This window comes from Thalassophryne amazonica, chromosome 8 (assembly GCF_902500255.1).
Source record: "Thalassophryne amazonica chromosome 8, fThaAma1.1, whole genome shotgun sequence".
NCBI classification, from domain to species: domain Eukaryota; kingdom Metazoa; phylum Chordata; class Actinopteri; order Batrachoidiformes; family Batrachoididae; genus Thalassophryne; species Thalassophryne amazonica.
In genome coordinates this window covers 77,342,811-77,370,221 of record NC_047110.1, presented here as the reverse complement: position 1 = coordinate 77,370,221, position 27,411 = coordinate 77,342,811, and the positions used below count along the sequence as shown (strand labels likewise).

Genomic DNA, 27,411 nt, shown 5'->3' with positions numbered 1-27,411 from the left:
CCCAACCCTCATGACCATAGATGAGAGTAGGAACGAAGATTGACCAGTAGATCGAGAGCTTCGCCTTTTGGCTCAGCTCCCTTTTTGTCACAACAGTACAGTAGAGCAAATGCAACACTGCCCCTGCTGCACCGATTCTCCAGCCAATCTCATGTTCCATTGTGCCCTCACTCAAGAACAAGACCCCGAAGTACTTGAACTCCTTCACTTGGGGCAAGACTGTATTCCCTACCTGGAGTACACAGGTTTCCTGTTGAGAACCATGGCCTCAGATTTAGAGGTGCTGATCCTCATCCCAGCCACTTCACACTCGGCTGCAAACCGATCCAGTGAGTGCTGGAGGTCACAGGCCAATGAAGCCAACAGGACCACATCATCTGCAAAAAGCAGTGATGAGACCCTGAGCCCACCAAACTGGTGTGGGATAAAATTAGGGATAAAGTTGAAAATCAGTTTAGTGGTGTAGACCTAAGGGCTGCATGGAGTGGAATTAAGTCCATTGCAAATCTGGTAACCGAGCAGAATGCAGTCCTCAATCGGAGGGTGGAGGCTCTCACCGCCAGAGTGGAAGCGCGCGACTCGAGCGCTGCTGCAGTGACTCCTCCTGCTGGCTCTGGGCCACAGATAGACGTTCCACTGTCCGTTCAACAAACCCCCCCACCATCCCCTGGAGATTACATAAGCCCTCCAGAACCGTACGGAGGCTGTGTCGAAACGTGCGCAGACTTCTTAATGCAGTGTTCGCTCGTTTTTTCACAGTGTCCAGTTATGTACGCATCAGATGCCAGCCGGGTGGCTTATGTGATTAATTTGCTTTGAGGTGAGGCACGCGCTTGGGCTACGGTGCTTTGGGAACAGAATTCGTGGCTCCTGACGTCATACGCTGGGTTTGTACGGGAATTCAAACAGGTGTTTGATCATCCCAACAGAGGCGAGACCGGCTCGAGCATGCTGCTGTCAATGAGACAGGGGCGCCGAAGCGCAGCTGATTATGCAGTCGACTTACGCATCGCGGCTGCGAGGCCCGGCTGGAATAATGTTGCGCTCTGCGCCGCCTTCATAAACGGACTGTCTCCAGTTCTGAAGGAGCATTTACTGGCTAAGGACGAACCGCAAGACTTCGATGGGCTTGTCACTTTGGTTATACGTTTAGACAACCGGTTGAATGAACACCGTCGGGAGCAGGCCGGGGGGCGTGGTCGGGCACAAGCTGTCCCTCTCTCCTCCGGGTCCGAAAGGGTGTCGTCTTCCCCACGTTCCACTGCCAGAGGGCTCCGTGTGGCAACAGCTCCCCCTGCTGACGAAGCTATGGACACGAGCAGGGCCAAATTAAAATCAAATATCAGACAAAGGAGGCTGGCCCGCGGGGAGTGTTTTTTCTGTGGCTCTTGTGAGCACATGTTAAAAGACTGCCCCAAACGATCAAACTCCAACGCCCATCCTTAGGAACTGGGTTAAGGGTGGGCCATAATATGTACACAGGGAAAACCCATAAATCAGCACGAATCCCAGTAACAATCCTGAGTGGGGATTTAACCCTTCACGCCCCAGCACTGGTAGACACGGGGTCAGAAGGGAATCTGCTGGACAGCAGATGGGCCAGGGAAGTAGGGCTTCCTCTGGTAGCCCTGCCTTCACCATTGAAGGTACGAGCACTAGATGGCACTCTACTCCCGTTAATTACACATCAGACACAGCCAGTAACCTTGGTTGTGTCTGGGAATCACAGGGAGGAGATCGTGTTTTTTGTGACACCTTCTACCTCCCGAGTGATTCTGGGATTTCCATGGATGGTGAAGCACAATCCCCGGATTGATTGGCCGTCTGGGGTGGTGACGCAGTGGAGCGAAACCTGCCACCGGGAGTGTCTTGGATCCTCGGTTCCACCCGGAATTACAGCTAAAGAGGAGGTCATAGTCCCCCCCAATCTGACGGCGGTGTCCGAGGTGTACCACGATCTTGCTGACGTCTTCAGCAAAGATCTGGCACTCACTCTTCCCCCGCACCGACCGTACGATTGTGCCATCGATTTGATTCCGGGCGCTGAGTACCCGTCCAGTAGATTGTACAACCTCTCACGTCCGGAACACGAATCGATGGAGACCTACATCCGGGACTCCTTAGCCGCCGGGTTGATTCGGAACTCCACCTCCCCGATGGGTGCGGGTTTCTTTTTTGTGGGTAAAAAAGACGGCGGACTCCGTCCATGCATTGACTACAGAGGGCTGAACGAGATTACGGTTCGCAATCGATACCCGTTGCCCCTGTTAGATTCGGTGTTCACGCCCCTGCATGGAGCCAAAATGTTCACCAAACTTGATCTTAGGAATGCGTACCACCTGGTTCGGATCCGGAAGGGAGACGAATGGAAGACGGCATTAACACCCCGTTAGGTCATTTTGAGTACCTGGTCATGCCGTTCGGCCTCACTAATGCCCCCGCGACGTTCCAAGCATTGGTTAATGACGTCTTGCGGGACTTCCTGCACCGGTTTGTCTTCGTATATCTGGATGATATTCTCATCTTTTCTCCGGACCCTGAGTCTCATGTCCAGCATGTACGTCAGGTCCTGCAGCGGTTACTAGAAAACCGGTTGTTTGTGAAGGGCGAGAAGTGTGAGTTCCACCGCACCTCTTTGTCCTTCCTGGGGTTCATCATCTCCTCCAACTCCGTCGCCCCGGATCCGGCCAAGGTTGTGGCGGTGAGAGATTGGCCCCAACCAACAAGCCGTAGGAAGCTGCAACAGTTCCTCGGCTTTGCAAATTTCTACCAGAGGTTCATTAAAGGTTACAGTCGGGTTGTTAGCCCCCTGACTGCCATGACCTCCACTAAAGTCCCCTTCACTTGGTCGGATCGGTGCGAAGCCGCGTTTAGGGAGTTGAAACGCCGGTGTTCGTCTGCGCCAGTTCTGGTGCAGCCTGATCCTACTCGCCAGTTCATAGTGGAGGTGGATGCCTCTGACTCAGGGATAGGAGCCGTTCTGTCCCAGAGCGGGGAGTCCAACAAGGTTCTCCATCCATGTGCCTACTTTTCCCGCAGGTTGACCCCCGCTGAACGCAACTATGACGTGGGCAATCGGGAACTCCTCGCGGTTAAGGAGGCTCTTGAAGAGTGGAGACACCTGTTGGAGGGAGCTACGGTGCCTTTCACGGTTTTCACGGACCATCGGAACCTGGAGTACATCCGGACCGCCAAGTGGCTGAACCCCAGGCAAGCCCGCTGGTCCCTGTTCTTCGGACGCTTTGACTTCCGGATAACCTACCGTCCCAGGACTAGGAACCAACGATCCGACACACTGTCCCGGGTGCACGAAGAGGAAGCCAAGGACGAGTTGTCAGACCCCATCGAGACCATTGTTCCCGAGTCCACTGTCGTGGCCACCCTCACATGGGATGTGGAGAAGACCATCCGGGAGGCCCTGACCAGGAACCCGGACCCGGGGAACGGTCCTAAGAACAGACTTTACGTCCCACCAGAGGCCAGAGCTGCCGTCTTGGACTTCTGCCACGGATCCAAGCTCTCCTGTCATCCCGGAGTGCGTAGGACCGTGGCGGTAATCCAGCAGCGCTTCTGGTGGGCGTCACTGGAAGCCGACGTCCGGGACTATGTCCAGGCCTGCACCACCTGTGCCAGGGGCAAGGCGGATCATCACAAGATCAGGGGCCTCCTCCAGCCCCTGCCTGTGCCTCATCGCCCCTGGTCTCACATCGGCCTGGACTTCGTCACGGGCCTCCCGCCGTCCCAGGGTAACACCGTCATCCTCACGATAGTGGACCGGTTCTCCAAGGCGGCCCACTTCGTGGCCCTCCCGAAGCTCCCGACGGCCCAGGAGACAGCAGACCTCCTGGTCCACCACGTCGTGCGTTTGCATGGGATACCATCGGACATTGTTTCGGATCGTGGTCCCCAGTTCTCCTCGCAGGTCTGGAGGAGTTTTTGTAAGGAACTGGGGGCCACCGTGAGTCTCTCGTCCGGGTATCACCCACAGACGAACGGCCAGGCAGAGCGGGCGAACCAGGAGTTGGAACAGGCTCTCCGCTGCGTAAACTCCGCGCATCCGGCGGCTTGGAGTGACCATCTGGCCTGGATCGAGTACGCCCACAATAGCCAGGTCTCATCTGCTACCGGCCTCTCCCCTTTCGAGGCGTGTTTGGGGTATCAGCCCCCATTGTTTCCACTTGTGGAGGGAGAGGTCGGGGTCCCCTCGGTCCAGACCCACCTGCGGAGGTGCCGCCGGGTGTGGCGGACCGCCCGATCTGCCCTGTTGCAGGCCCGGACGAGGGCTAAGGCCCATGCAGATCGCCGGCGTTCCCCGGCCCCTGCATACCAGCCTGGGCAGGAGGTGAATGGGTGAATCCGCAGTGAAGCTGGGAGTTTCAGCTTCACTGCGGATTCACCCAGTGTTTCATGTCTCAAGGATAAAACCATACCATGCCTCACCACTCTGCACTCCTGGACCCGTACCACCTCCTGCCCGTATCATCGACGGGGAGCCAGCATGGACTGTTCGTTGGCTCCTGGACGTCCGTTGGAAGGGCTGGGGTTTTCAATATCTGGTGGACTGGGAGGGGTACGGACCCGAAGAACGCTCCTGGGTGAAGAGGAGCTTCATCCTGGACCCGACCCTCCTGGCCGATTTCTACCGCCGACACCCGGACAAGCCTGGTCGGGTGCCAGGAGGCGCCCGTTGAGGGGGGGGTCCTGTTGTGTGGGCCGCTGAAGAGGAGGTACTGCTGGCCCACCACCACCAGTCGGCGCCCTGCTTGGAGTGCGGGCTTCAAGCATGAGAGGGCGCCGAGACAGAGAGTGACAGCTGTCACTCGTTTACACCAGCTGTCACCAATCACCACCATCTCTACAAAAGCCGGATCATTACTCCACCTCCTCGCCGAGAAATCAACTACCGTCGAAGGTAATTCTCTGCATTTCATACTTTCTGAAGACTAATTATTGTTCTGTGTGCAGCCGTATTCCTGAAGTCTGTAATTGGATTGGCGTGCAGTGAGAGTCTGCGACGTCTTCGCCTCTCACTCCATCCGAGGAGCAACTGTCAGGAGCTGCACGGGTGATTCTGTATCGGAGGTGGAGGTTTTCCCTCCGCGAAGACCTGTAGAAGAAGGATTACTGGGTGTGTGGATACACACTCACCATAACTGTTTTGTCATCTTCTGCCAGCAGTACCAGGGTCTGCAACAGAAGACGGTGACCACCTGGGGACTCAGGACTTGGCGGCTCCGGTGTTCTTCAGGCCGTTGGTGGTGGAAGCTGTGTGGGTCCCGGCTCTCCGATCGCCAGAGGTCTCCTATCTTCGAGCCTGCCCGCACGTCACCTTGTGTACAATTGGCATTATCTGTGTCTGTATTTAGTTGTGCGTTTCACAACATTAAATTGTTACTCTTTGTCTTATCCATTGTCCGTTCATTTGCGCCCCCTGTTGCGGGTCCGTGTTACGACCCTTTCCCAACAGAGGGATTTGAATGATTTTAGGCCTGTGGCTCTGACATCCTTGGTGATGAAAACTTGAAAGAAGCCATCTTCTTAACTGAGGGCAAACTTGATCCCTTGCAGTTTGCCTACCAGGCTGGGAAAAGTGTGGATGATGCCAAGCTTTTTATTTTGGACGGAGTCCATAGGCACCTTATACAGTAGTGTTCAGAATCATAGTAGTGCTATGTGCCTAAAAAGATTAATCCAGGTTTTGAGTATATTTCTTATTGTTACATGGGAAACAAGGTACCAGTAGATTCAGTAGATTCTCACAAATCCAACAAGACCAAGCATTCATGATATGCATACTATTGAGGCTATGAAATTGGGCTATTAGTAAAAAAAAGTAGAAAAGGGGGTGTTCACAATAATAGTAGTGTGGCATTCAGTCAGTGGGTTCGGCAATTTTGTAGAACAAACAGGTGTGAATCAGGTGTCCCCTATGTAAGGATGAAGCCAGCACCCATTGAACATGCTTTTCTCTTTGAAAGCCTGAGGAAAATGGGACGTTCAAGACATTGTTCAGAAGAACAGCATAGTTTGATTAAAAAGTTGATTGGAGAGGGGAAAACTTATACACAGGTGCAAAAAAGTATAGGCTGTTCATCTACAATGATCTCCAATGAATTAAAATGGACAAAAAACCAGAGATGCGTGGAAGAAAACGGAAAACAACCATCAAAATGGATAGAAGAATAACCAGAATGGCAAAGGCTCACCCACTGATCAGCTCCAGGATGATCAAAGACAGTCTGGCGTTACCTGTAAGTACTGTGACAGTTAGAAGACGCCTGTGTGAAGCTAATTTATTTGCAAGAGTACCCCACAAAGTCCCTCTGTTAAATAAAAGATGTGCAGAAGAGGTTACAATTTGCCAAAGAATACATCAGCTCGCCTAAAGAGAAATGGAGGAATATTTTGTGGACTGATGAGAAAAGAGGTGTTAATCCGTCATCAGGGGGGACTGATTTTAGGGGGCCCATTCAGTCTGCGACACCTGAATGTGTCTCAGTGCGACTGCGCTATTACTCATATACGGCTCTGTGGAATCAGGTTCAATGCTTGTGCAGCTGTAAATCTTACTATTCTAGGTCTGTTTGGTCATGCTTTCCTGTAAAACAGTAACATATAATGATTAGAGTAGGCAAATTACAATACCATCTGAAGCTATAATGTCAAAAATCTCATAGATCTTCCTGGGGGGTCATAAGTGGCCCAGCACAAGTTTGGATTTAGATTATACTTGCCACATGGATCGGCTGATCCTTGCAAAATTCTATGAACTAATGCAGGACAAATAGATTGACAAATTCATGTTTTTTTCCATGAACTTTTTTAAAATTAAAATGAGAAAAATGGTGCACAAAATATATTCCCGGGATCATAAATGACCCTACTTGGTTCCTTGAGGGTTAAACATTTATAGTTTCTGTTTAACATGAAGAGAGAGAAAGATAAATTCATAAATTCAGATTTTTCAAGAGAAGAAAAACAAAATGAAACTGTTGTGAAATGAATTTGTTGAGTACTTGTACTCTATGCAAGACATATTAACAAAAATAAGTGACAAAGGGATGGTAATGGATTTGTTTGTTAAGGACCCACCTTCATCTGTTGCATCCACAATGACCCTGTGGACATAAAAGAAATAACTTTTATTTTATTGCAAATAAGAGTTTAGCACAAAATAGAATACTTAATTTGCAAACAAACAAACAATTAGCAAAAACTTACTTTATGATCACAGGGATAAAATAGAAGAATACTACATCATGCACACCTCTGGCAACAGAGTAAAGTTTTGTTTTCATTGACATGTATCAACGAAGGTCATGGTTGAAGCCTTGTCCATACCTTGATCAAGCTGAGAGGAATGGGAAGTGTGTTCATAGTGAGCCGGTCATTCTGTCATTGTGCCATGGTCTCATAGGTTGTGTGGAAGTACCACCGTTGTGCACGGTACAAGCCTGGTATTTATGTTATCACATCTCATGCTAGACTGATGTGTTAGATCATCAAAGTATATGCTAGATCAGAATAGTTGGCAACCATGATCTCCACATTCCGGTTTATCACGAAAGTGTGAATATCACTTAATAACCAATGCAATTATTACCTCACTCAGCTGACAGAGGAGGACAGTGTGACTATCAGCTATAGATCTCTCCTACATCACATCTGTGTGTACACCTTCAAAGTGTGTTTATAGCACTTTGAAAAACCACATGACATGTTTTCCACCAATGTTGTACAAAGAAGAAAAAAAAAAAAAAAAAATCTGGGGACGATCTGGATCTCCACCAACAGTCAGTTAACTCTTCTTTACTCCTCACGATAGACAGAAATGCATCTATTACATTTTAAAATACTGTCTGCACAGGCAAATATAACCTCTGCCCCTCTTCGGAGTTTTTTGGACGGTCACAGATGTAATCAGTGACCGGCCAAAGTAATATGATGACTTAGTGTTGTGATATTTGTTCAATTGATCCAACTTGTGAACTTTGTGCCAGAGCAAAGAGTTCTGACATGACCGAACAGTGACCAGTCTGCAATGGTTCTGGATCAGGATCAAGTAGAATTAATGGCTGAAAACAACAACATGACATGAACACAATAAAAGAAACACTTTACAGTAAAGGTTCCTGAGGGCTGCTGGTTGGATCGTCTCAGTGGGGCCACCTGAACACGTGACTTAAGAAAATCAACTTTCTCCTAACAACCTGGTTTCCAACCTGGGGTGCGCCAAAGCTCACATGACGTTTATCTTCACTGAAGTTGTCAAAATTAAAAACGTATGTGTTAAATGAAGTCATAGGAAGAGGATATGTATGGCAGATGTGGAGCTACTGCCTATCTCTCTCCGCCCCTTTTACCTGCCTCGTGAATTCCAACAACTTTTTTACACTTTGGTGCACATTCATCCGCGAGCAAACGCATCAGCTGCTGCTCAGCTGATCGCTGACATCACACGTGACTGTGTATAAACCTCGCTTTCAACGCCTCAAACACGGGGAAAGGACAGTAAAAAAGTGGTCAGAAAGCAGCATTTCCTCCCTTCAGGCATGCTTTAAGTCAGGGGTGGGCAACTTGTTCCAGAAAGGGCCAAGAGGGTGCAGGTTTTCTTTGCAGCCACTGACTCCACCAGGTGATTTCACTCATTAACTGATTCCATCTGCTCAAAGTGATATTAATGAGTGAAATCACCTGTTGGAGTCAGTGGCTGCAAAGAAAACCTGCACCCTCTTGGCCCTTTCTGGAACAAGTTGCCCACCCCTGCTAAAAGTGCATGTGCAGAGTGGCAGTGGTTTTATGATGCATGTGAGGATATTGATGAACTTACAGAGACTATATCCTCTTACATTACCTTTTGTGTGGATCTGGTTGTCCCCACTAAGGAGGTGGTTATTTACCCTAATAATAAGCTTTGGGTCACAAACGAGCTAAAATCAGTTATTGACAAAAAGAAAAGGGTTTTCTGGTGATCCATTAGAAATAAAAGCTGTCTCCAAGGAGGTAATGGTGGAAGTAAGGAAGGCAAAACTGAAGTACTCACTCATCACTCATCTTCAACCGCTTATCCGAGATCGTGTCGTGGGGGCAACAGCTCTAGCAAGGCACCACAGACTTCCCTTTCCTGGGCCACATTAACCACCTTTGACTGGGGGATCCCGAGGCATTCCCCGGCCAGTGTGGAGCTATAATCTCTCTACTTAGTCCTGGGTCTTCCCCGGGTTCTCCTCCCAGGTGGACGTGCCTGGAATTCCTCAGTAGGGAGGTGCCCTGGATGGATCCTTACCAGATGCCCAAACCACCTCAGCTGGCTCCTTTCAACACGAAGCAGCAGCGACTCTACTCCGAGCTCCCCATGGATGACCAAACATCTCACCCTAGCTCTAAGGAAGACACCAACCACCCTCCTAAGGAGGCCCATTTTGGCCGCTTGTACCCACAATCTACTTCTTTCGGTCATGACACAACCCTCATGACCATAGATGAGAGTAGGAACGAAGATTGACCAGGAGATCGAGAGTTTCGCCTTTTGGCTCAGCTCCCTTTTCATCACAACAGTACAGTAGAGCAAATCAATCAATCAATTTTTTTATATAGCGCCAAATCACAACCAACAGTTGCCCCAAGGCGCTTTATATTGTAAGGCAAGGCCATACAATAATTATGTAAAACCCCAACGGTCAAAACGACCCCCTGTGAGCAAGCACTTGGCTACAGTGGGAAGGAAAAACTCCCTTTTAACAGGAAGAAACCTCCAGCAGAACCAGGCTCAGGGAGGGGCAGTCTTCTGCTGGGACTGGTTGGGGCTGAGGGAGAGAACCAGGAAAAAGACATGCTGTGGAGGGGAGCAGAGATCGATCACTAATGATTAAATGCAGAGTGGTGCATACAGAGCAAAAAGAGAAAGAAACAATGCATCATGGGAACCCCCCAGCAGTCTACATCTATAGCAGCATAACTAAGGGATGGTTCAGGGTCACCTGATCCAGCCCTAACTATAAGCTTTAGCAAAAAGGAAAGTTTTAAGCCTAATCTTAAACGTAGAGAGGGTGTCTGTCTCCCTGATCTGAATTGGGAGCTGGTTCCACAGGAGAGGAGCCTGAAAGCTGAAGGCTCTGCCTCCCATTCTACTCTTACAAACCCTAGGAACTACAAGTAAGCCTGCAGTCTGAGAGCGAAGCGCTCTATTGGGGTGATATGGTACTACGAGGTCCCTAAGATAAGATAGGGCCTGATTATTCAAAACCTTATAAGTAAGAAGAAGAATTTTAAATTCTACTCTAGAATTAACAGGAAGCCAATGAAGAGAGGCCAATATGGGTGAGATATGCTCTCTCCTTCTAGTCCCCGTCAGTACTCTAGCTGCAGCATTTTGAATTAACTGAAGGCTTTTTAGGGAACTTTTAGGACAACCTGATAATAATGAATTACAATAGTCCAGCCTAGAGGAAATAAATGCATGAATTAGTTTTTCAGCATCACTCTGAGACAAGACCTTTCTGATTTTAGAGATATTGCGTAAATGCAAAAAAGCAGTCCTACATATTTGTTTAATATGCGCATTGAATGACATATCCTGATCAAAAATGACTCCAAGATTTCTCACAGTATTACTAGAGGTCAGGGTAATGCCATCCAGAGTAAGGATCTGGTTAGACACCATGTTTCTAAGATTTGTGGGGCCAAGTACAATAACTTCAGTTTTATCTGAGTTTAAAAGCAGGAAATTAGAGGTCATCCATGTCTTTATGTCTGTAAGACAATCCTGCAGTTTAGCTAATTGGTGTGTGTCCTCTGGCTTCATGGATAGATAAAGCTGGGTATCATCTGCATAACAATGAAAATTTAAGCAATACCGTCTAATAATACTGCCTAAGGGAAGCATGTATAAAGTGAATAAAATTGGTCCTAGCACAGAACCTTGTGGAACTCCATAATTAACTTTAGTCTGTGAAGAAGATTCCCCATTTACATGAACAAATTGTAATCTATTAGACAAATATGATTCAAATCACCGCAGCGCAGTGCCTTTAATACCTATGGCATGCTCTAATCTCTGTAATAAAATTTTATGGTCAACAGTATCAAAAGCAGCACTGAGGTCTAACAGGACAAGCACAGAGATGAGTCCACTGTCCGAGGCCATAAGAAGATCATTTGTAACCTTCACTAATGCTGTTTCTGTACTATGATGAATTCTAAAACCTGACTGAAACTCTTCAAATAGACCATTCCTCTGCAGATGATCAGTTAGCTGTTTTACAACTACCCTTTCAAGAATTTTTGAGAGAAAAGGAAGGTTGGAGATTGGCCTATAATTAGCTAAGATAGCTGGGTCAAGTGATGGCTTTTTAAGTAATGGTTTAATTACTGCCACCTTAAAAGCCTGTGGTACATAGCCAACTAACAAAGATAGATTGATCATATTTAAGATCGAAGCATTAAATAATGGTAGGGCTTCCTTGAGCAGCCTGGTAGGAATGGGTCTAATAAACATGTTGATGGTTTGGATGAAGTAACTAATGAAAATAACTCAGACAGAACAATCGGAGAGAAAGAGTCTAACCAAATACCGGCATCACTGAAAGCAGCCAAAGATAACGATACGTCTTGGGATGGTTATGAGTAATTTTTTCTCTAATAGTTAAAATTTTGTTAGCAAAGAAAGTCATGAAGTCATTACTAGTTAAAGTTAATGGAATACTCAGCTCAATAGAGCTCTGACTCTTTGTCAGCCTGGCTACAGTGCTGAAAAGAAACCTGGGGTTGTTCTTATTTTCTTCAATTAGTGACGAGTAGAAAGATGTCCTAGCTTTACGGAGGGCTTTTTTATAGAGCAACAGACTCTTTTTCCAGGCTAAGTGAAGATCTTCTAAATTAGTGAGACGCCATTTCCTCTCCAACTTATGGGTTATCTGCTTTAAGCTACGAGTTTGTGAGTTATACCACGGAGTCAGGCACTTCTGATTTAAAGCTCTCTTTTTCAGAGGAGCTACAGCATCCAAAGTTGTCTTCAATGAGGATGTAAAACTATTGACGAGATACTCTATCTCACTTACAGAGTTAGGTAGCTACTCTGCACTGTGTTGGTATATGGCATTAGAGAACATAAAGAAGGAATCATATCCTTAAACCTAGTTACAGCGCTTTCTGAAAGACTTCTAGTGTAATGAAACTTATTCCCCACTGCTGGGTAGTCCATCAGAGTAAATGTAAATGTTATTAAGAAATGATCAGACAGAAGGGAGTTTTCAGGGAATACTGTTAAGTCTTCTATTTCCATACCATAAGTCAGAACAAGATCTAAGATATGATTAAAGTGGTGGATGGACTCATTTACTTTTTGAGCAAAGCCAATAGAGTCTAATAATAGATTAAATGCAGTGTTGAGGCTGTCATTCTCAGCATCTGTGTGGATGTTAAAATCGGCCACTATAATTATCTTATCTGAGCTAAGCACTAAGTCAGACAAAAGGTCTGAAAATTCCCAGAGAAACTCACAGTAACGACCAGGTGGACGATAGATAATAACAAATAAAACTGTTTTTTGGGACTTCCAATTTGGATGGACAAGACTAAGAGTCAAGCTTTCAAATGAATTAAAGCTCTGTCTGGGGTTTTTGATTAATTAATAAGCTGAATGGAAGATTGCTGCTAATCCTCCGCCCCGGCCCGTGCTACGAGCATTCTGACAGTTAGTGTGACTCGGGGTGTTGACTCATTTAAACTAACATATTCATCCTGCTGTAACCAGGTTTCTGTAAGGCAGAATAAATCAATATGTTGATCAATTATTATATCATTTACCAACAGGGACTTAGAAGAGAGAGACCTAATGTTTAATAGACCACATTAACTGTTTTAGTCTGTGGTGCAGTTGAAGGTGCTATACTATTTTTTCTTTTTGAATTTTTATGCTTAAATAGATTTTGCTGGTTATCGGTAGTCTGGGAGCAGGCACCGTCTCTACGGGGATGGGGTAATGAGGGGATGGCAGGGGGAGAGAAGCTGCAGAGAGGTGTGTAAGACTACAACTCTGCTTCCTGGTCCCAACCCTGGATAGTCACAGTTTGGAGGATTTAAGAAAATTGGCCAGATTTCTAGAAATGAGAGCTGCTCCATCCAAAGTGGGATGGATGTCGTCTCTCCTAACAAGACCAGGTTTTCCCCAGAAGAATGCAACACCGCCCCTGCTGCACGATTCTCCAGCCAATCTCATGTTCCATTGTCCCCTCACTCGAGAACAAGACCCCGAGGTACTTGAACTCCTTCACTTGGGGCAAGACCGTATTCCCTACCCGGAGTAGACAGGTTTCCTGTTGAGAACCATGGCCTCAGATTTAGAGGTGCTGATCCTCATCCCAGCCACTTCACACTCGGCTGCAAACGATCCACTGAGTGCTGGAGGTCATAGGCCAATGAAGCCAACAGGACCACATCTTCTGCAAAAACCAGTGATCAGACCCTGAGCCCACCAAACTGGTGTGGGATAAAATTAGGGATAAAATTGAAAATCAGTTTAGTGGTGTAGACCTAAGGGCTGCATGGAGTGGAATTAAGTCCATGGCATCCATCAATCAGTCCACCCAAATTAAGCATCCTGTTACAATCAGTGGTGTGAGTGGGAACGACTTGGCAGATATTTTTAGTTATTTTTTCTCTCATTGGGAAAGAACTGATTTCCTTCATATTTCTGTGATGATGGAGTCCCTTGTTGTTAATAATTCTGTCCTTGTGATTGCCGAGGAAGTGGTCACATCTTTGTGCAGTAAAGTTAACATGAGTAAGGCTGCTGGCCCTGATTTAATCTGTGGGCCCACACTGCGTCACTGTGCTGTACAGCTAAGTGGTTTTTCAGAGGTGTGCTGACAGCGGTGAGTTTCCATCTATTTGGAAAACAGCTAGTATAATTCCTGTGCCAAAGTTAAATAAACCAAGGAATTTGAATGATTTTAGGCTTGTGGCTCTTACATCCTTGGTGATGAAAACTTGAAAGAAGCCATCTCCTTAACTGAGGGCAAACTTGATCCGTTGCAGTTTGCCTACCAGGCTGGGAAAAGTGTGCATGATGCCAAGATTTTTATTTTGGGCGGAGTCTATAGGCACTTTATACAGTAGTGTTCAGAATAATAGTAGTGTTATGTGACTAAATAGATTAATCCAGGTTTTGAGTATATTTCTTATTGTTACATGGGAAACAAGGTACCAGTAGTTTCAGTAGATTCTCACAAATCCAACAAGACCAAGCATTCATGATATGCACACTCTTAAGGCTATGAAACTGGGCTATTAAAAAAAAAAAAAAGTAGAAAAGGGGTTTTCACAATAATAGTAGTGTGGCATTCAGTCAGTGGGTTTGGCAATTTTGTAGAACAAACAGGTGTGAATCAGGTGTCCCCTATTTAAGGATGAAGCCAGCACCTGTTGAACATGCTTTTTTCTTTGAAAGCCTGAGGAAAATGGGACGTTCAAGACATTGTTCAGAAGAACAGCATAGTTTGATTAAAAAGTTGATTGGAGAGGGGAAAACTTATACGCAGGTGCAAAAAATTATAGGCTGTTCATCTACAATGATCTCCAATGCTTTAAAATGGACAAAAAACCAGAGACGCGTGGAAGAAAACAACCATCAAAATGGATAGAATAACCAGAATGGCAAAGGCTCACCCATTGATCAGCTCCAGGATGATCAAAGACAGTCTGGAGTTACCTGTAAGTGCTGTGACAGTTAGAAGACGCCTGTGTGAAGCTAATTTATTTGCAAGAGTCCCACGCAAAGTCCCTCTGTTAAATAAAAGACGTGCAGAAGAGGTTATAATTTGCCAAAGAACACATCAACTGTCGTGTGGGCCGCCGAAGAGGAGGTACCGCTGGCCCACCACCAGAAGATCACTTATCGCCCCGGGACCAAAAACATTCGGTCTGACGCCCTGTCCCGGGTGCATGAAGAGGAAGTTGGAGCAAGGCTGTTGGACCCACCAGACACCATCATTCCGGAATCCACTGTCATCGCAGCCCTCACGTGGGATGTGGAGGGAGTGGTCAGGGAGGCCCTGACTCGTCACCCGGATCCCGGAGGTTGTCCTCCCAACAGGCTGTACGTCCCACCAGATGCTCGGACTGCCATGTTGGACTTCTGTTATGGTTCCAAGCTCTCCTGCCATCCAGGGGTGCGAAGAACCGTGGCAGTGGTCCGGCAGCGGTTCTGGTGGGCGTCAGTCGAAGCCGACACCAGGGACTACGTCCCGGCCTGTACCATCTGCGCCAGGGGCAAGGCAACCCATCAGCCAGAAAAGGGGCTCCTCCAGCCATTGCCTGTGCCTCATCGCCCCTGGTCCCACGTCGAGTTGGATTTTGTCACGGGCCTCCCTGCATCCCAGGGGAAGACAATCTTGACGATAGTGGACTGGTTTTCCATGGCAGCCCACTTCGTGGCCCTCCCGAAGCTCCCGACTGCCCAGGAGACTGCAGACCTCCTGGTCTACCACGTCGTACGTGTGCATGGTATCCCCACGGGCATCGTCTTGGACCGTGGTCCTCAGTTCTCCTCGCAGGTCTGGAGGAGTTTCTGTAGGGAGCTGGGGGCCACGGTGAGTCTGTCGTCTGCGTACCACCCTCAGACCAACAGTCAAGCAGAGCGGGCCAACGAGGACCTTGAGCAAGCGCTGAGATGTGTCACCTCTGCGCACCCGACAGCCTGGAGTCAACATCTGGCCTGGATCGAGTATCCACACAACAGTCAGGTCTCGTCATCCACTGGCCTCTCCCCATTCGAGGTTGGTTTGGGGTACCAGCCCCCGTTGTTTCCAGCAGTGGAGGGAGAGGTCGAGGTGCCCTCGGTCCAGGCCCACCTCAGGAGATGCCGTTGGGTGTGGAAGAAAGCCCGCTCTGCTCTCTTGAAGGCCCGGACGTGGGCTAAGGTCCATGCAGACCGCTGAGGAGCCCGGCCCCAGCTTATCAGCCCGGGCAGGAGGTGTTGTTATCGACCAAAAACATCTATCTGCACACGGACTCCCCGAAGTTAACTGACCGATACATTGGCCCATACCGCATCCTCAAAGTCGTCAGCCCGGCCACAGTGAAGCTCCAGCACCCAGCTTCACTGCGGATACACCCGTGTTTCATGTCTCCAAGATCAAGCCATACCACACATCAGACCTCTGAACCCCCGGACCGGCGCCGCCTCCTGGCCCGCATCATCGACGGAGAACCGGCATGGACCGTAAGGAAGCTCCTGATGTACGTCGGAGGGGTCCGGGGGTATCAATATCTTGTAGACTGGGAGGGTTATGGCCCAGAAGAACGCTCCTGGGTGAAGAGGAGCTTCATTTTGGATCTCACCTTCCTGGCGGATTTCTACCGGAGGCACCCTGACAAGCCGGGTCGGGCGCCAGGAGGCACCCGTTGAGGGCGGGGTCCTGTCGTGTGGGCCGCCGAAGAGGAGGTACCACTGGCCCACCACCAGAGGGCCCCCTGCCTGTTGGCAATTTTCAGGCTCCAGAGGGCGCACTGGCCAGGTGGATCTTCCAGGTGCACCGTTTGGCTGTCAGCTGTCATTCATCACTCATCACTTCATTCCATAAAAGCCTGGGAAAGACACCGTAACTCTGCTGAGTTATCAACTTACCACGCAGCTAAACCACTCAGCCATTTTGTGCCGTATGCACATTCAATTGTTACTGAAGTCTTTGGCAGTTGTGACTTATACTTGCAGCTTGTAGCCGAGTTTGTGGAAGGTGGAGAAGTTGGCGTCTCCACTCCTCACTTCTGACTTACTAAGTATAACAATTGACACTGCACGTCCTCCAGTTTTTCCTCTGCACTCTGGGGAGTATTTGGATTATTCCTACAAAAGGATTTCTGTGAGTTACTGACTGTTTGCTGGGTGTCACACACCCACCCTAACTTGTTTTTGTTCCTGCCAGCAGTACCGGTCTGACAGCAAGACCGGTGGCCACCTGGGGGAAATCGGGACTTGGCGGCTCTGGGTGTGTTGCAGGTCTCCGTTGGCGGTGGAACTTCGTGGATCCCGGCTCTTCTCTGGATAGGCGTCTCCTACCCTCGGGCCTGCCCACGCGTCACCCTTTTGGTTACTGATTGACTTAAGCATATTTGGTTGTGTTGCACATTTGCATAATAAATTGTCATTTATTTGAATTCCTATTGGCCGTTCATTTATGCCCCCTGGCGTGGGTCCGTGCATTTCACTTTCCCAACATCAACTGGCCTAAAGAGAAATGGAGTAATATTTTGTGGACTGATGAGAGTAAAATTGTTCTTTTTGGGTCCAAGGGCCGTAGACAGTTTGTGAGACAACCCCCAAACTCTGAATTCAAGCCACAGTTCACAGTGAAGGCAGTGAAGCATGGTGGTACAAGCATCATGATATGGGCATGTTTCTCCTACTATGGTGTTGGGCCTATATATTGCATACCAGGTATCATGGATCAGTTTGGATATGTCAAAATACTTGAAGAGGTCATGTTGCCTTATGCTGAAGAGGACATGCCCTTGAAATGGGTGTTTCAACAAGACAATGACCCAAGCACACTAGTAAACGAGCAAATCTTGGTTCCAAACCAACTAAATTAATGCCTCGCAGATGTGAAGAAATCATGAAAAACTGTGGTTATACAACTAATACTAATTTAGTGATTCACAGGATGCTAAAAAAGCAGTTTGAACATAACAGTTTTGAGTTTGTAGCGTCAACAGCACATGCTACTATTATTCCCCTTTTTCTACTTTTTTTTTTTTACTAATAGCCCAATTTCATAGCCTTAAGAGTGTGCATATCATGAATGCTTGGTCTTGTTGGATTTGTGAGAATCTACTGAATCTACTGGTACCTTGTTTCCCATGTACAATAAGAAATATACTCAAAATCTGATTAATCTTTTAGTCACCATAGCACTACTATTATTCTGAACACTACTGTATATATATATATTGGTGTTGGTCTCACAGGACGGCTTAAAGGTGGATTTCAGACGGATTCCGGTTGCTTTCCAGTCGTGTGAATATCCGATTGTGATTGTGCATGAGCTGGACATGCCAGAACATGTCCTGTGAGGCTTCATCACAGCGTTTCTTTTCGCCATGCAGCTCCGCCGCGACCGCGGAATTCCTCCGCCTTTGTTCCTCTTTCCATGACAAAAACTCCTGTAACAGTGAAATGTGCCGTTCATTTCTAAACTGGACGCTGTCTTGATCCGGTATGTCCTCTGACTAGCACAGGAATTGTGAAAAGACGTGGACATCAGCACTTTTTCCGGCACATTCCACCGTTACAGGAGTTTTTCTTCATGGAAAAAGAAGCCGAGGGACGCGCCACCGTGCTGCTCTTGACGCAGCACAAAACCATCTCGGTGGTGGTCTCTCAGGACGGCTTTCAGACGGATGCCGGTTGCTTTTCTGTCGTGTGAATATCTGAGAAATTGAGCTTGAGCTGGACAAGCCCCAACATGTCCTGTGAGGCTTCATCACGGCGTTTCTTTGCGCCGAGCGGCTGCACCACGACACGCCGAACTCCTCCGCACGTCTGTTTTAATGTGCGGCGGAGCTGCATGGGGAAAAGCAACGCTGTGATGAAGCCTCACAGGACATGTTCTGGCATGTCCAGCTCATGCACAATCACAATCGGATATTCACACGACTGAAAAGCAACCGGAATCCTTCTGAAATCCACCTTTAAGCCATCCTGTGAGACCAACACCGAGGTGGTTTTGTCCCGCGTAATGAACGGCTCCGTGGCGCGTCCCTTGGCTTCTTTTTCCATGAAAAAAAAACCTCCTGTAACGGTGGAATGTGCCGGAAAAAGTGCTGATGTCCACATCTTCTGCCTTTTTGTGAAAGTCAGACGAGGTCCCAGATCGACAAAGCTTTCACGTTGGAAATGATCTGGTTGTTTGTGCGCTCTCAGCAGTTGTGGGCTGTCCTTAAAGGGGCAGTCACACTCCTTAATCTGTTTAATCCCCATAAAATCGTCCCTGAAAGCCATATTAATTTTTCGAACGGTGTCCACGTGGAGGTCCTCTTACAGTTTCTGGAAAAAAAAACTGATGCAGCAAAGATCCAAATCGTTCAGACATTTATTCGCAATAAAAATAGAGGAGAGGGGTGGACCACACCTCACTCAAAGCCTGCTCACAGGCGAATGAAGCAACCACAGGCATGAAAAAACTCACGCATGCGCACGAAGTTTTCAAGCTTGGCTGACACAATCACACGTGATTCAAATCCATATGGTTTTTGAAAAAAATAATAAGGTCGGATACTTTTCTAACAGACCTCGTATGTATGTATGTATATATATATATATATATATATACACACACACACAATTTATTTTAATGAAAAGGGCATTTTTGAACCATTTTTGCAAATAAAAGTAAAGCTTTTTAAATAATTTTGAGTGTATACTCAAAGTTTGTTCAGAACACAGAGTCAATAAATGTGGACAACAAAGGATTTACTTGTTTTGGAAGCTGAATTCTTTTAGTGTTTCTGAAGGCATCTTATCTTGTTTTTATTATTCTTTTATTGAAAGTCTTTTAACATTTTCTTTTATCTGCTGGTTCCACGGATTACCCGTAAAGGACAGAAACTGTCTGAACCAGATTGTTAAAGTCTGCTCCAAGATTATTCCAGCTGAGGGACCTGAGCTCTCTTTGGGAGAAACGTGTGGTCAAGAAAGCCAGAGGAATCATTGATCAGCCTGGACACATTTTCTCCTCTGACTTTTCTCTTATGCCCTCCGGGCAGTGCTATTATGCACCCCCAAGGGAAAAAAAACAAACAAACATATTCAACTCATTTATTCCTTCAGCCATCAGGCTGTTAAATGCTGGAAAGTAGGCCTAAGCTGATTGTGGCCTGCACTGAAATTGGAGTCTGAAGGGTGTTTTACAGTCAAAGTTATTGTATCATTATTGCTGATCTGTGGGTACTGACAGGTGAGGGCATTTGTTGGTATGCTGTTATGGAAAGGTCTTGTATTTATTTTGTTTGCTCCTATTATTCAATCAGTTCAATAAGGCAGGTGACCTGAATTGCCCCTCAGGGATAAATAAAGTTGTCTGATTCTGATTCTAACAACACACTTACTGGACAATCAAAATTAATTAAAAACATAATTTTCCCCCATTGGATAAATTAAACCAAAAGGAGGTCGATAAACTGTAATTTAAGTTATATATGTGTTAAATTATGTGTTAAAATTTGGAACCCCTGTGCTAGCACACTTGAGTTGACATGTTTTTCCCAGAAGAAGCGCATTACTCTGAGTGACATTAACCCTTTATTTATTTATTTATGTTAAACTTCCCTGCATAATCTGCAAGCATATGTGTATTTTTTCTTTATGGAATTTAAAATAATATCCCCACACCTGCCAGCAAATACACATAAAACAAATTTTGAATTGGGATTAATACAACAGATATGGTTTGGCATATATGGTCTATTCAGAGTATTAATCCACAAAAAGTAAATTTATACTCACGTTGGCACTCCATTTGTCAGAGTGAGTGCTAAGCACATGACAAGGATTCTGGACAACATGGTCCTGCTGTGCAGATCTGCCAGTGTCTTCTGAGGTGGAAGTTCACGCTGCTGAGTAGTGACCGAAGCTGAAGCTGCACTTATATACCCAACTGTAACGTGGGAGTAAACATGTTAGGAAACTGTGTGTGAGGATAGACAGTGGGAAGTAATTTTTGTTTTCAATTTATTTTCATTTATATAGTGCCAAATCACAACAAAGTTGCCTCAAGGCACTTCATACAAGTCAGGTTTAACCTTACCAACCATTTCATTTATTTAGTATTTTCATGTGGAGAAATTGAATATTTGTGGATAAAATCCCATTGTACATCTTCAGGACTAAATGTGAACACAGATCAGGTTCCCAAACCAGTTTTAATGGTGGATTAAAATCAAACCAGGATTATTTTTTTTTAACAGTTCTTATTCTTTTACAACGGAGAACAAGCTAAAAAAAACTTAGATTTTCAAATACATTAATGTATTGTAAGAAAACAGCGATATTAAAACTGTTTATCAGTTTGTCACAGAAGTGACATGTTCAACAATAAAATGCTTTATTCATTCAGCAAAGCCACAATTTGGACTAAATGAAATCCTTTTTTGTGCGTTTCCTGAATTTAAAGATTAACTGATGTTATCTTAAACACTAATTAGCTGCAAAATGTATTTACTTTAGAGTATAAAGTATGACTGAAATCAGAGTTACTGACCAAAAAGACTTTTGGTGATTAAAAAAAAACACCCACACTGTGTCCAGTACTGTAAATAATATCCTCTAATAATCGAACAATGTACAACTCGACCTGAGGAAAAGTCAATGTTTATTAAGATGGAGTTAAGGGAAGGTACAAAGGGTGTGAGGGCAAGCCTATTCTGGCAGTCATTGGGCGAGAAGTGGGCCGCACTCTGGTCAGACTGCCAGTTATATTCAGTGACTTGGAAATGTGTCCATTCCCTGATGTACAATGAATGATGAAAGTGGGCTGTAAAAGTGATATTAAAAATAATGCTTTTATTTAATTTGTCTGATTGTCTGAAAAGGGAGGCACAACGTGTGCAATTGGCCTTAATTTCAAATGGTTAATGCAATATCTTTGTTCACCACCTTGAATTAAAGCTGAAAGTCAACAGTGCCGCAGATAAAAGGATATAGTCATAAGAATCTTTCATTTTGTGAGCAAGCAACAAATTTGGCACAACAGTACTTCTTGGTGTACTTTTTGCAAAAATGCTGTAAGGCCACTTCAGTTATCAAGATGGCCAACATTTTTTCAAGATGAACTATCTCAGTTTATTTCTTATGTGTGGAAAGCAGAGGTTAGTACATAGTAGTCAAAGAAAAGCAGCAGTACAAAAATCATCAGGAAAAAAGTTGTGGTCGTGGCAACAGGCTGGAGGGCAGGAACACCCAAGAGGCAGGTAGAACCATGGAATGCAGGTACAGAGCTGGAATGAAAGCACAAGGTACGACAATCTGGCGAGGAAGTAACGCAACCCAGTGAGCTTATATAACCCCAGTTGATAACTACCAAATCAGAAACAGATGTGCATGGAAAGCACTAGAACCAGGCCGTGGCCAGAGAGAAGGAAACACCCATCACCAAGAACCAAGAGAAAGACGGGAAGCAGAGAAAGACAGACCCAAGCAGAAAAACCCAGCAAGAGAATAAACAAATGAAAACCAATGAAATACAAAAATAACAAACAGATCAAAGGAAATAAATAAAAACAGATAACCAAACCAAACAAAACTCAAACCTTGACACTCTGCGGGATTTGAAATTAACTTCATGCAATATTTTCATGCTTTGTAGATGGATTGTGTATGTGTTTAATAAGTATACATGCATGCTGTAGCACGTGCATGCTGCAGAACATGTGATAGTGTCTGGGATGTAAGGGTTTAGTAGAAGAGGTAGTATTTTTGCTTTTGAAATCAGTCATATCATTTGGACTAGAATAGAATAGAAAATTTTATTGTCATTGCACATACAACCCCTGGCAAAAAATTATGGAATCACCGGCCTCGGAGGATGTTCATTCAGTTGTTTAATTTTGTAGAAAAAAAGCAGATCACAGACATGACACAAAACTAAAGTCATTTCAAATGGCAACTTTCTGGCTTTAAGAAACACTATAAGAAATCAAGAAAAAAAGATTGTGGCAGTCAGTAACGGTTACTTTTTTAGACCAAGCAGAGGAAAAAAAATATGGAATCACTCAATTCTGAGGAAAAAATTATGGAATCACCCTGTAAATTTTCATCCCCAAAACTAACACCTGCATCATATCAGATCTGCTCGTTAGTCTGCATCTAAAAAGAAGTGAACACACCTTGGAGAGCTGTTGCACCAAGTGGACTGACGTGAATCATGGCTCCAACACGAGAGATGTCAATTGAAACAAAGGAGAGGATTATCAAACTCTTAAAAGAGAGTAAATCATCACGCAATGTTGCAAAAGATGTTGGTTGTTCACAGTCAGCTGTGTCTAAACTCTGGACCAAATACAAACAACATGGGAAGGTTGTTAAAGGCAAACATACTGGTAGACCAAGGAAGACAAAGCGTCAAGACAGAAAACTTAAAGCAATATGTTTCAAAAATCGAAAAATGTACAACAAAACAAATGAGGAACGAATGGGAGGAAACTGGAGTCAACGTCTGTGACCGAACTGTAAGAAACTGCCTAAAGGAAATGGGATTTACATACAGAAAAGCTAAACGAAAGGCATCATTAACACCTAAACAGAAAAAAACAAGGTTACAATGGGCTAAGGAAAAGCAATTGTGGACTGTGGATGACTGGATGAAAGTCATATTCAGTGATGAATCTCGAATCTGCATTGGCAAGGTGATGATGCTGGAACTTTGTTTGGTGCCTTTCCATGAGATTTATAAAGATGACTGCCTGTCAGGTAAAGGCACTGGGGAGATGGCTGTCATTACATCATCAATAAATGCACAAGTTTATGTTGATATTTTGGACAATTGAAAGGATGTTTGGGGATGATGAAATCATTTTTCAAGATGATAATGCATCTTGCCATAGAGCAAAAACTGTGAAAACATTCCTTGCAAAAGACACTTAGGGTCAATGTCAATGAGCAGATCTGATTTGATGCAGGTGTTAATTTGGGGATGAAAATTTACAGGGTGATTCCATAATTTGTTCCTCAGAATTGAGTGATTCCATATTTTTTTTCCTGCTTGGTCTAAAAAAAGTAACCGTTACTGACTGCCACAATCTTTTTTTCATGATTTCTTAAAGCCAGAAAGTTGCCATTTGAAATGACTTTAGTTTTGTGTCATGTCTGTGATCTGCTTTTTTTCTACAAAATTAAACTGAATGAACATCCTCTGAGGCTGGTGATTCCATAATTTTTGCCAGGGGTTGTAGTAGTACAGACTGGAAACCAGTGGCATATGCCTCAAGTGCATTAAGCCCCGCAGAGCAGCGCTTATGCACAAATCGAGAAAGAAGCGCTAACCACAACCTGGGCTTGTGAGAGATTCGCAGTGTTTCTGATCAGAAAGGACTTTCACATTCAAACAGACCACAAACCCCTAGTTCCACTGCTAGGTTCAAGAAATTTGGATGAACTGCCTCCATGTATCCAACGTCTAAAAAGGCGTCTGATGAGATTTTCATTCATTATATCTCACGTGGCCAGCAAAGAGATTGCTACAGCTGATTTTCTATCGAGAGTACCAGTGACATGTTCAAAGGAGCGACTACGCCAGGACATCAACCTCTATGCCAACACCGTTGTAGCCGGCCTCCCTGCAACTGAAAAGAGACTCAAAGAAATACAAACACACCAGGACCAGGACACCATCTTGCAGCAGCTCAAACAGTTTTGTGTGACAGGTTGGCCAGACAGGTTTTCAATAGAAAAGACTTTCATCCCATACTTACCTTTTGCAGGTGAACTGACTGCTCAAAATGGTTTGTTGTTACTAGGCTGTAGGCTTGTCATACCAAAACACTCAGGGGTGACATACTGAACAAACTTCATGAAGGCCACTTAGGCATAACAAAGTGCAGAGAACGTGCTAAACAATCTGTATGGTGGCCCGGTCTTAGCAAAGAATTGACACAGCTCATTGAAAATTGTGATACGTGCATGTGAGCGAGTTAACAACAGAGACCATGATAAGCAGACTTTCCCTCAAGACCATGGTGTACAGTAGGTGTAGATCTGTTTCAGTTTGATAAAATCAGTATCTCGCTATTGTAGACTATTTTTCTACATTTTTTGAGGTAGCCAAACTTTCAGGAACAACTTCAGAAGCTGTTATTGACCACTGTAAGTCTGTTTTTGCTAGGCATGGTATACCTGAGGTAGTACGCTCAGATAACGGCCCACAGTTTACGTCTGAAGCTTTACAAGTTTGCACTCAGTTGGGGTTTTTCAAACATCTCATCCAGTCCACATTTCCCACAGAGTAATGGGGAGGTGGAGCGTGCAATCAGGACTATCAAAAGTTTACTGAAGAAGTCCAGTGATCCCTATCTAGCTTTAATGGCTTATCGTGCCTCACGTTTGACCAATGGATATAGTCCAACAGAACTGTTAATGGGACGTAAGATACGTACTACAGTTCCTGACATTCCTTCTCAGCTTGATCCAAAGGGAGCTGACTTGGGAATGGTGAACAAGAAAGAACAGAGTTACTAAAACAAAACCTGAACTATGACCAATGACACAGAGCTCACAACATGCTCAGTTTACATCCTGGAGATCATGTGTGGGTCAAAGACATGCAGCAGCGAGGAACTGTGGCGTCCACAGGGGACACACCCAGGTCCTACATCATTGAAACACCAGACAACTTACAGAGAAACAGGTACCATCGTTCACACACACCTGAAGCTCCTGAGCCACATGTCTCTATCCCAGATACATCTGAAGATAGCCCAGAAGTGACTGTAAATGTACTGGTCTCACCCACAGTACTCCCTGACTCTAACCAGCAAGAACCCGTGTCTGAGACACGCTATCCTACGCGAGTCAGAAAGTCACCTGAGTACTTAAAAGACTATGTTACCTGAGTTATAAAATAAAGGAAAATAAGGGATGTTCGGGCTTGACTTGAACATGGCTGTGCTGCATCTCTGTCCCAAAGGTTTCTATTTACCTATCAAACAATAGAACAGGTATACAGAATACTAGGTCTCTTCGGAGGATTTTTAGGTGTCACTGAAATTACTTTGTGTCAAAGGAACAGTTACTTGGGAAGAGTTGCATCATGACGAGTATCATTTGCATTGTTTGGCAAGTTTAGCTATGACATTTTGTCCATGTGATGCATTTCTCTGTGCACAATCCAGCACCTACATGCCTCAGTGTTGACGGCTCCAGAAACTGGAGAAAGGCAAGGGAAAGAACACCTTTCACCTGGTTACAGCAGAAAGATGTTTACTTTTAAGAAGTGCAGAGGCAGCACAAGCTCATAAACCTGACGTAACTGAATGTAGAGCCAGCATTTAACCCTTTCTCTTGAGGTTCCGTCAGCTGAGGTATCACATTGATCAGACACTTGTGTCAAGTCATTGTGCAGTTATAACAAGCAATTATAGTTAGATTTGTCTGAACTGACTTTCCTCTTTGAATCCAAGCAGCAGCTTGGATTCTGCTGATACATTGAATCATCCAGCACTTTGCTAAACATGTGAAAGAACAATTCTTCAAAGAGCCACATTAGAACTTGAACATAAGGAGGAGGTTTGGGAAAGCCAAAATAAATTTCTGCAGCTGCCACTGCTGCACTGGAAAAGGTACTGAGGGTAAACACACTGATGGATATTATTTAGATATTACACTGTAAAAAATTTGACCAATGTTTACTCAACAAAATTGTGGCAACAGTGACACATAATATAATTGAATAGATTTTAAGTTCTGGTTTTTAAGATCGTTCACTGGGTGACTCAGCAGGGTCCGGTACACAAAAAGGCAGTCCAATAATGGCAAACAAATCAGAAACATCAGGCGATAAGGCGTGGCCAAAGAAACAGGCAGGTGGTCAAAAAACACAATGTCGCAAGCAGGACTAGAAAAACACAGGTACAGAGGTGGAAATGAAGGCACAAGGCACAACAATCTGGTGGGGATATAGTGCAACCATTGAAGCTTCTATACACCCTGGTGATGAGCTACAGATTAGAAACAGGTGTGCGGAAAGCTCCAGGATAGGGTGTGGCCCAAACCGTGTGCCCTGCCCACCATCAAGCACAGAGATGCAGACAAGAGAGATAGGGAAAGACAAGTCCAAGCAGGAAAAACCCAGCAAGAGAAATCACACACTGAAAAACAACCAAACCTAAGCTAAAGAGAACAAACCAGAACTAACATAATACAAAAGTACAAATTCTGACACAAGTTAATAAAAGCAACAGTTGAAATGTGTTGGATTTAGTAATAGCACACCAAATTATGAGTTATAGTGCCAACAAATGTTTAGTAAATCCTAGTCAATTTCACAAGGAAAGCTAATTCATATAACCAACCCATATAATTGATTCATATAAGTGACCCATATCATTAATAAATATAAGTCAATTTCACCTAGATTGTCAGTAAAAATAAATCAGTTTCCCCTAGATATTTAGTAAATCTAAATTATTTTTACACAGATAAATATGAATCAGCTTTCCTTGTGAAACTGACTAGGATTTACTAAATATTTTTTGGCAATATAACTCATCATTTGGCATGCTTTTGCTAAATCCAACACATTTCAACTGTTGCTTTTATTAACATGTACTTATTTTTTGGTTAGGTTTAGTTAATATATTCAATTCTTTTTAATCAAAATTGTAGAACTTTGTCACAATTTTTTGAGTAAACATGGTCAAAAT

At 45.0% G+C, this 27,411-nt stretch overlaps 1 protein-coding gene across 18 annotated transcripts in view; it reads right to left on the bottom strand.

The window, feature by feature from the left end:
* LOC117515943 (thyroglobulin-like) overlaps positions 1-20,760 on the bottom strand; it is a 238,456-nt gene extending 217,696 nt beyond the window's left edge. For 3 of the 18 annotated variants that reach the window (XM_034176750.1, XM_034176742.1, XM_034176740.1), the window contains exons 1-3: positions 20,504-20,724; positions 7,093-7,118; positions 6,207-6,249 (exon numbers count right to left, since the gene is read on the bottom strand). In XM_034176750.1, coding sequence (XP_034032641.1) covers positions 6,207-6,249; positions 7,093-7,118; positions 20,504-20,562 — 128 coding nt within the window. In that variant the 5' untranslated portion in view covers positions 20,563-20,724. Of the gene's footprint in view, positions 1-6,206; positions 6,250-7,092; positions 7,119-20,503 lie in introns of all 18 variants that reach the window. The other 15 variants (XM_034176737.1, XM_034176745.1, XM_034176739.1 and 12 more) reach the window with 12 other exon arrangements.
* Between the last annotated feature and the right edge of the window lie 6,651 nt (positions 20,761-27,411).